We start from the raw sequence: 10,047 nt of genomic DNA, 5'->3' as shown, positions 1-10,047 counted from the left end.
CACACACCATCAATCACTTGGCCTTCACGGGGCTGCTGGGCTCATCCACATTATCCCTGTACTATATCTTCTGAATAATTGTTTATTGGTGTTTGCATACCACTGACAATTCTAATGGATAGATTCCCTTATTGTTTCAAATCTTCCATGAGAGAACAAAGGACGTTTTCATCGTACCTCAACAGACACAAAGTAACATTTCACAGATGTAAATCGGTCAGTGGACGTAAGTAATGCGGAATGGGTTGGGAGTTGGTGGGTGGAGAGATGCTGTCAATGTTACTAAATATCTATTCTGGGCCCCACACATTGACACAATCATGAAGAAGGCACGCCAGCAGCTATATCTCATTAGGAGTTTGAGGTGATTTGCCTGGTTACCAATGACTAGCAAGTTTCTACAGATGTACTGTGGAGAGGATTCTGACTGGGTGCATCACCGTCTGGTGTGGAGGGGCCACTGCACAGGATCAGAAAAGGCTGCAGAGAGTTGTAAACTCAGCCAGATCCATCACAGACACCATCCTCCACACCATCCAGGACATTTTCAATAGAAGATGCATCAAAGTTTAATATTCAGATTAAATTTATTATCAATGCACTTATTTATTACTGTAACAAACACAAGAAAATCTGCAGATGCTGGAAATCCAAAGCAACACACACAAAATGCTGAAGGAACTCAGCAGGTCAGGCAACATCTATGGAAAAGAGTTAACTCTCAATGATTCAGGCCAAGACATTTGTTCAGGACTGAGAGGGAAGGGGGAAGATGCCTGAATTAAAAGGTGGGGGGAGGAGAGAGAGGTTGGCTGGAAGGTGACGGGTGAAGACAAGTGGGTGGGGAAGGTCAAGGGCTGGAGAAGAAAGAATCTGATAGGAGACCAGAGTGGACAATAGGAGAAAGGAGAGGAGGATGTGACCCAGGGGTAAGTAATAGTTAGGTGAGAAGTAGTAAAAGGTCAGAGTGGAGAGTAGAGGAAGTAGGAGGAGGGGGAATTTTGTTCAGCAGAAGGAGAAATCGATATTCATACCATCAGGTTGGAGGGTACACAGAAGGAATATAAGGTGTTGCTCCTCGACCTTGAGGGTGGCCTCATCTTGGCACAAGAGGAGACCATGGATCGACATGTCGGAACAGGAATGGGAATAGTAATTAAAATGTTTGGCCATCGGGAAATCCCGCGTATGGTGGATAGTGCGGAGGTGCTGGATAAGCTGTTCCCCCAGCTTACGACAGGCCTCACCAATGTAGAGGAGGCCACACCGGGAACACCGGACACAATAGACAGCAGATTCATGGTTGAAGTGTTGCCTCACCTGTTTGGAGCCCTGAATGGAGGTGAGGGAGGAGGTGCAGGGGCAGATGTAGCACCTAGGCCACTTGCAGGGATAAGTGCCAGGAGGGAGATTAGTGGGGAGAGTCCAATGGATAAGGCAATTGTGGAAGGAGCGACCACTGTGAAAAGCAGAAGGGTGGGGGGTGGAGAAGGTAAAGGTATGTTCAGTGGTCTGATCTCTTTGGATATGGCTGAAGTTACAGAGCATAATTTGTCGGATGGGGAGTCTGATGGGTGGTAGGTGAGGACAAGAAGGACTCAATCACTATTATGATGGTGGGAAGATAGAGTGAGTGCAGATGTACAGGAAATGGAGGAGATGCAGGTGAGGGAGGGAAACTCAGTTGTTTAAATGAGGAGGACGTCTCTGATGCCTTGGAATGGAAAGCCACAACCTGTGAACAGATGTTGCAGAGGTGTGGAGGTGCGTCTTGGGTCAAGATGAGGCCACCCTCAATGTGGAGGAGCAACACGATATGATTTGGCGATATGAGTCAGCTGCACCTTTCCTCATTCCCTGTCACGCCCACTGTTGAGCTTGAACGCATGCGAGGTCATTACGCACGCATCATTCGTGTCCGCAGGAAGAAGATGAACTCCTTGAACTTGCAAATGACGACGGGCTGAAAAGTATGTCTAACATAACATCTCTGCCGGCATTCTGGATCAAAGTCAAGGCTGAAAATCCTGAGACAGCCACAAAAGCACTGAAAACGTTGCTTCCATTTCCATCATATCTCTGCAATGAGTGCAACGAAAACTAAATTGCAGTTAGACTGGACATAAGGAACCCTGTTCGAGTATGGCTGTCTCTCCCATCACCCCTCGATGGCACCGTCTTGTTGCAGGGAAACAAGCCCAGAGCTCCCACTGATTCAGCGATATTGGTGTGTTGCAATGATTTTATATGTTCATATGGGGAAAGTATGTGCTATGTGTTTAATATCCAAACGTTACTTAAAATGTTATGATCCTATTGACTTTGTCACAAAAACTGTGGGTCAATTGTTTAAGAAAAATAACAAGATGGCTTTAGTCGCAAAACGAGATTGAGGTGCTTTTATTTACCTCAAAACAAGACAAAAACTGAAAAAAAAACAATATATATAGCCACCTTCAGACTAAACACAAAAGAAAACTAACTCCAAAGGCTTGGTAAGGCATGCTCCCCAACCCAGGCAACATCCTTGTAAATCTCCTCTGCACCCTTTCTATGGTTTCCACGTCCTTCCTGTAGTGAGGTGACCAGAACTGAGCACAGTACTCCAAGTGGGGTCTGACCAGGGTCCTATATAGCTGCAACATTACCTCCGGGTTCTTAAACTCAATACCACGATTGGTGAAGGCCAATGCACCGTACGCCTTCTTAACCACAGAGTCAACCTGTGCAGCAGCTTTGAGTATCCTGTGGACTCGGACCCCAAGATCCCTCTGATCCTCCACACTGCCAAGGGTCTTATCATTAATACTATATTCTGCCATCATATTTGACCTACCAAAATGAACCACCTCACACTTATCTCGGTTAAACTCCATTTGCCACTTCTCAGCTGTTTTGCAACCTATCAATGTCCCATTGTAACCTCTGACAGCCTTCCACACTATCCACAACACCCACAACTTTTATGTCATACTACATTGATTGGCCTTATCTCAAATAATAACGAGTCAGCCTACAGAGAAGTCATCACACTGACACAGTGGTGTCAAGAAAACAACCTCTCCCTCAATGTTGCAAAAACAAAGGAGTTGGTTGTGGACGACAGGAGGAACGGAGACAGGCTAGCCCCTACTGACATCAATGGATCTGGAGTTGAGAAGGTGAACAGCTTTAAGTTCCTCGGTATACACATCACAAAGGACCTTACTTGGTCTGTACATATTGGCTGTGTATTGAAAAAAACACAACAGTGGCTCCTTTACCTCAGACAGTCGAGGAAGTTCAGCATGAGTCCCCAAATCCGAAGGACTTTCTGCAGTGGCACAATTAAGAGCATCGTGACTGGCTGCATCACTGCCTGGGAGAGGAACTGTATTTCCCTCAATTGCAGGATTCTGCAGAGAGTGGTGCGGACAACCCAGCACATCTGTGGATGTGAACTTCTCACTATTCAGGACGTTTACAGAAACACATGTGTAAAAGGGGCCCAAAGGATCCATGGGGTCCTGAGTCACCCCAACCACAAACTGTTCCAGCTGCTACCATCCAGAAAACGATACCGCAGCGTAAAAGCCAGGACCAACAGGCTCCAGGACAACTTCTTCCACCAGGCCTTCAGACTGATTAATTTATGCTTACACAACTGTAATTCAAAGCTATATACTCGGTTCTGTTGTATATCTTACTGTACATACTATTTATTACAAATTACTATAATTTGTACATTACACATTCAGCCGAAGATGTAACGTAAATGATTTTTACTCCTCATCTACGTGAAGGATGTAAGAAATAAAGTCAATTCAATTCAAACTTATTTAATTTTTTAAGGAGTGAAATTAAACCGGACTCTGACTGATTCCACTCCTCTTCCCCTCGCATCCTCTCCATCGCACACCACAGACCTTTCTCCCATCCTCATGTCCAGTCTTCCTTCAGCGACCTAATTCCCTCCCTTCCCCCTCAAAACCCCCTCCCAGCCACCACTATCCGCTCACTCATAGTTTTTGAGAGTCATAGAGCACTACAGCATAGAAGCAGGCCCTTTGGCCCATCTAGTCCATGCTGAACTAATATTCCTAATCATCCCATCAACATGCACCCAGAACAGAGCCGTCCATTCCCCTCCCATCCATGTATTCATCCAAACTTCCCTTTGACGTTGAAATCAAACCCACATCCATCACATCTGTCGGCAGCTTGTTCCACACTCACACCACCCTCAGAGTGAAAACGTTCCCTCTCATGTTCCCCTTAAACATTTCACCTTTCACTCTTAACCTGTGACCTCTAGTTCTGGCCTCACTCACACTCAGTGGAAGTAACCTGCTTGCATGTACCCTATCTGTACTCCTCATAATTTAGTAAACCCTATCCCCTCATTCTCTGAAGCTCCAGACCTACACCCGTATTCCATGATCTTTGCTCCACAAACCTCATCGGTCCCCCGGATGTCGGTCAGTGGACATACTCCTCTGATTCTGAACCAGATCTCCGTCATTCCAAAGGTTGACAGACACTTCCCCAGTGAAACCCTCTCTCATTAAATCCCCGGGATTCTGTCCTCATCCTCTCCCTGACATCTTACCCGGCCCCGTGGACCACCTCAGACAAAGAGGCTTATTCTTCTCCACAACAAAGCACACCAACTGTGAGTAATCTTGGACAGAACAGAAATTTCACACAGACAGGAGGGAAGGAATAACTGAACACTCATTGGCAGCCCATTACATAGAAACATAGAAACATAGAAAATAGGTGCAGGAGTAGGCCATTCGGCCCTTCGAGCCTGCACCGCCATTTATTATGATCATGGCTGATCATCCAACTCAGAACCCAGCCTTCCCTCCATACCCCCTGACCCCTGTAGCCACAAGGGCCATATCTAACTCCCTCTTAAACATAGCCAATGAACTGGCCTCAACAGTTTGCTGTGGCAGAGAATTCCACAGATTCACCACTCTCTGTGTGAAGAAGTTTTTCCAAATCTCGGTCCTAAAAGGCTTCCCCTCTATCCTCAAACTGTGACCCCTCATTCTGGACCTCCCCAACATCGGGAACAATCTTCCCGCATCCAGCCTGTCCAATCCCTTTAGGATCTTATACGTTTCAATCAGATCCCCCCTCAATCTTCTAAATTCCAACGAGTACAAGCCCAGTTCATCCAGTCTTTCTTCATATGAAAGACCTGCCATCCCAGGAATCAATCTGGTGAACCTTCTTTGTACTCCCTCTATGGCAAAGATGTCTTTCCTCAGATTAGGGGACCAAAACTGCACACAATACTCCAGGTGTGGTCTCACCAAGGCCTTGTACAACTGCAGTAGTACCTCCCTGCTCCTGTACTCGAATCCTCTCGCTATAAATGCCAGCATACCGTTCGCCTTTTTCACCGCCTGCTGTACCTGCATGCCCACTTTCAATGACTGGTGTATAATGACACCCAGGTCTCGTTGCACCTCCCCCTTTCCTAATCGGCCACCATTCAGATAATAATCTGTTTTCCGATTTTTGCCACCAAAGTGGATAACTTCACATTTATCCACATTAAATTGCATCTGCCATGAGTTTGCCCACTCACCCAACCTATCCAAGTCACCCTGCATCCTCTTAGCATCCTCCTCACTGCTAACACTGCCACCCAGCTTCGTGTCATCCGCAAACTTGGAGATGCTGCATTTAATTCCCTCATCCAAGTCATTAATACATATTGTAAACAACTGGGGTCCCAGCACTGAGCCTTGCGGTACCCCACTAGTCACCGCCTGCCATTCTGAAAAGGTCCCGTTTATTCCCACTCTTTGCTTCCTGTCTGCTAACCAATTCTCCACCCACACCAATACCTTACCCCCAATACCGTGTGCTTTAAGTTTGCACACTAATCTCCTGTGTGGGACCTTGTCAAAAGCCTTTTGAAAATCCAAATATACCACATCCACTGGTTCTCCCCTATCCACTCTACTAGTTACATCCTCAAAAAATTCTATGAGATTCGTCAGACATGATTTTCCTTTCACAAATCCATGCTGACTTTGTCCGATCATTTCTCCGCTTTCCAAATGTGCTGTTATCACATCCTTGATAACTGACTCCAGCAGTTTCCCCACCACCGACGTTAGGCTAACCGGCCTATAATTCCCCGGTTTCTCTCTCCCTCCTTTTTTAAAAAGTGGGGTTACATTAGCCACCCTCCAATCCTCAGGAACTAGTCCAGAATCTAACGAGTTTTGAAAAATTATCACTAATGCATCCACTATTTCTTGGGCTACCTCCTTAAGCACTCTAGGATGCAGACCATCTGGCCCTGGGGATTTATCTGCCTTCAATCCCTTCAATTTACCTAACACCACTTCCCTACTAACATGTATTTCACTCAGTTCCTCCATCTTACGATGCACATCCAACAGCTGAATTGGTCTATGAGAAGTTCGACATCACAGAGCGAGAGACTGAGAGAACCCGTTGGACACAAGGTCTAATACCTGAGGATGTCTCTCCCACTGAGACAGAGGATGGTGATGGGGTGGGTTGTCCTGTAGATGATCCATCGGGCTGATCCATTGTGGAAACCTCCAGGTCTGGAACAAAGTAACAGAGACATGGGAGAGGGGCAGAGATTAAACAGGGACAATAATTCATAAAGATTAGAGATTCTGCAGATGCTGTAAATCCAGAGCAACACACAAAATGCTGGAAGAACTCAGCAGGTCAGGCTGCATCTCTGGAGGGGAATAAACAGTGAATGTCTTGGGCTGAGACCCTTCATCAGCACTGGGAAGGAAGGGGGAAGAAGCCAGAATAAAGAGATGGGGAGGAGTACAGCTGGCAGGTGATAGGTGAAGCCAGGTGAGTGGGAAGGTGGGTGGGTGGGTGGGTGATTTGAGAAGCTGGGAGGTGATATGTGGAAGAGGTAAAGGGCTGAAGAAGGACTAATCCAATCGGAGAGGACAGTGGACCAGAGAATAAAGGAATGAAGGAGGGGAACTAGGAGGGAAATGATGGGCAGCTGAGGAGAGGAGAAGGGCCAAGAGGGGAGCTGGAGTGGGAATGGAAATAGAGAGAAGTGGTAGGGGGTAGAAATAACTGTCAGCAGAGAAATCAATGTTCCTGCCACACACACAAAATGCTGGAGGGACTTAGCAGCCCAGGCAGCATCTGTGGAAAAACATTCAGCGTTTTGGGCTGAGACCCTTCAGCAGGACTGGTGGAAAAAAAGATGAGAAGTCAGAGTTCGAAGGTAGGGCGAGAGGAGGGAGAAACACAAGGTGATCAGCGAAACCAGGAGAGGGAGGGGTGAAGTAAAGAGCTGGGTAGTTGATATGTGAAAGAGATACGGGGCTGGAGAAGGGGGAATTTAATAAGAGAGGACAGAAGGCCATGGAAGAAAGAAAAGGGGGGAGGAGCACCAGAGGAAGGTGATGGGCAGGCAAGGAGATTAGGTGAGAGAGGGAAAAGGAGATGGGGAATGGTGAAGAATGAGGGGTCATTACCAGAAGTTTGAGAAATCAATGTTCATGCTGTGAGTATGAAGGCTACACAGACACAATATGAAGCGTTACCCCTCCAATCTGAGTTTGGCCTCATCATGTCAGTGGAGGAGGCCTTGTTGGAATGGGAATGGGAAGTTGTATTGAAATGGGTAGCCACTGAAACAATTTGAAAAGGAGGTCTCAGATCTGAAGAGGTAACAAAACCATCCAGTCCCTGTTCAGCAACTCTCCCTCGTGAATGTCTGTGACCAGTCACTACTCTCAGTCAAAGCCCAGATGAATATTTAGTTTTGGGCTCCTCTTCGAAGGAAGGATGTGCTGGCATTGGAGAGGCTCAAAGGGGGTTGACAAGGATGAATCTGGGAATGAAAAGGTTATCATATGAGGAACGCTTGATTGCTCTGGGTCTTTACTTGCTTGAACTTAGAAGTATAAGGGTGGATCACAATAAAACATTTTAAATGCTGAAAGTTCTAGGCAGAGCAGATATGGAAAGGATGTTTCCCATGATGGACAAAGTCTCAGGACAGAGAGGCATTCATTTAAAACAGAGATGTGGAAAAATTTCTTCAGCCAGAGAGTGGTGAATTTGTGAATTTGTTACCACAGGCAGCTGTGGAGGCCGGGTAATTGGCTGTAGTTAAGGTAAAGATTGATAGGTTTTTGATTGGACTCACCATCAAAGGTTACAAGGAGAAGGCCGGTGAGTGGGGTTGAGGAGGGGGAGAAAAAAAAAGGATCAAGCATGATTGAATAGCAGAACAGAATCAATGGGCCAAATGGCCTAATTCTGCTCCTCTGTCTTATGGTCTGAAGGAGGGAAAGATTATTCCCTTCAAGACCTCCACCTTGGATACCTGAGCTCACAGACCCTGCTGCGGTGGTGGTCAAACCCAGACCATGTGCTCGGGTCACAGATTCCTTGGGTTCCTGAGTTGTGTCCAACTGGGAGTCTGTAATAATGAGGGTAAAGTAGTGAACAAGTTTTATGTTCGATTAGGAAGGAACTCAATGGCAGGAACAGGAGGCTCAAGTCCAGGTCAAATTTATCCTCTGAAAGACACACACTCCCATCCCCTTTGCTCTTTAATACCTCTACCCTTGTCTCTCAAATCCCTCTCCACACATCTCCCTCTCTCGGTATTCACTCTGTCTGCATCTCTCTCTCGTCAGTCTCTCCTTCCTTCCTTCCAATTGGAGCGTCACTCTCACTGATCTCTTTGCCCACCTCTCCTTACGCAGTCATCACTCTCTCTTCACTCACCTCATTCCTCCCTCTCCAGCATCCCACTTCTCTCTCTCCATCCCCCTCTCCTGTGTTTTCACCCATGTCCTTCTGTCCATGTACTGATTTACTCAAATCCCACTCCAGTCATTTCTATGTCTCTTCAGTCACCATGCAACTCCTCACAGTCATTCCTCCTTCCTCTCTGTGACCATCCGCCCCTCTCACCTCCATCACTCCTCCCCTCCCTCCTGTGTCACTCTCAGTCACTCCACCCCTCTCTGTTCATTCCTCCCACGCCACTCTCTCCAACCCCCAACAGAGTCTCATCCCTCACGACTCACCAAACCCAACCCAGCAGACAGGAGAGAGGAACCACTGACTCCATCATTCACACCCCTCCCCACAATGCACTGTACATCCAGTAGGTGAACTAGTCTACGGGAGGTTCAACCTCACAGACTGACAGAGACTGAATGAACATAGACCGAATGAGACTTGGTACCTGAGGATGTGTCTCCCGCTGGGACAGAGGACAGTTCCTGGGTGTGCTCTCCAGTAGACAATCCTGTAGACTGTTCCAGTGTGGAAGCCTCCAAGTCTGGAACAAAGTAACACAGACATGGGAAAATGGCAGATCTTAAACATAACAACAGGGACAAGTTGTACAGACGAGCATTTCTCCAGATACTGGGAATCTAGAGCAATGCACAGAAAATGCTGAAGGTCAGGCAGCACCTCTGGAGGAGAATAAACAGTCAGATTTTGGGCCAAGTTACTTCATCAGGACTGGAAAGGAAAGGAGCAGAAGCCAGAATAAGAAGGTGGAAAGTATTCAAGCTGGCGGGTGAAAGGTGAAGCCATGTGGGCGAGAGGATGTCTGGGTGAGTGAGCAGGATGATGCGAGAAGCTGAGAGGTGATATGTGGAACAGGTAGAGGGATGAAGAAGGAGAAATCCAACGAGACAAGACAGTGGACAATGGATTAAATAGATGGAGGAGGGGTACCAGATGGAAGAGATGGGCAGATGAGGAGAGGGGAAGGGCTAAGAGGAGAGCCAGAATGGGAATGGAAGAAAAGCTAAGTGGGAGGGAGACGAATTTGCTGAATGTCAGAGAAATCGATATTCATGCCATCAGGTTGGTGGTGACCCTGACAGACTATGAAGTGTTGCTCTTCAAACCTGGGGGTAGTCTCATTAAGTCAGTAGAGGAGGCCGTGGACAGTTATATCAGAAGGAAATGCTAAGTCAAATCAAATTCGGTATCCACCGGAACAACAATTTGACAAAGAGGTCTCTGATTTGAAAATAAACCAAAACCATCCAGTCA

The 10,047-nt window shown here is 46.8% G+C and overlaps 1 protein-coding gene across 1 annotated transcript in view; it reads right to left on the bottom strand.

The window, feature by feature from the left end:
• LOC134339922 (oncoprotein-induced transcript 3 protein-like) overlaps positions 1-10,047 on the bottom strand; it is a 49,525-nt gene that overhangs the window by 2,471 nt on the left and 37,007 nt on the right. The window contains exons 8-9 of the mRNA XM_063036710.1: positions 9,221-9,316; positions 6,483-6,578 (exon numbers count right to left, since the gene is read on the bottom strand). Of these exons, the coding sequence (XP_062892780.1) occupies positions 6,483-6,578; positions 9,221-9,316 (192 nt within the window). The remainder of the gene's footprint in view (positions 1-6,482; positions 6,579-9,220; positions 9,317-10,047) is intronic.

This window comes from Mobula hypostoma, chromosome 31 (genome assembly GCF_963921235.1).
Source record: "Mobula hypostoma chromosome 31, sMobHyp1.1, whole genome shotgun sequence".
In the NCBI taxonomy this organism is placed as follows: Eukaryota; Metazoa; Chordata; class Chondrichthyes; order Myliobatiformes; family Myliobatidae; genus Mobula; species Mobula hypostoma.
The sequence above is the reverse complement of the archived record's forward strand: the minus strand, read 5'-3'. Positions and strand labels throughout refer to the sequence as shown.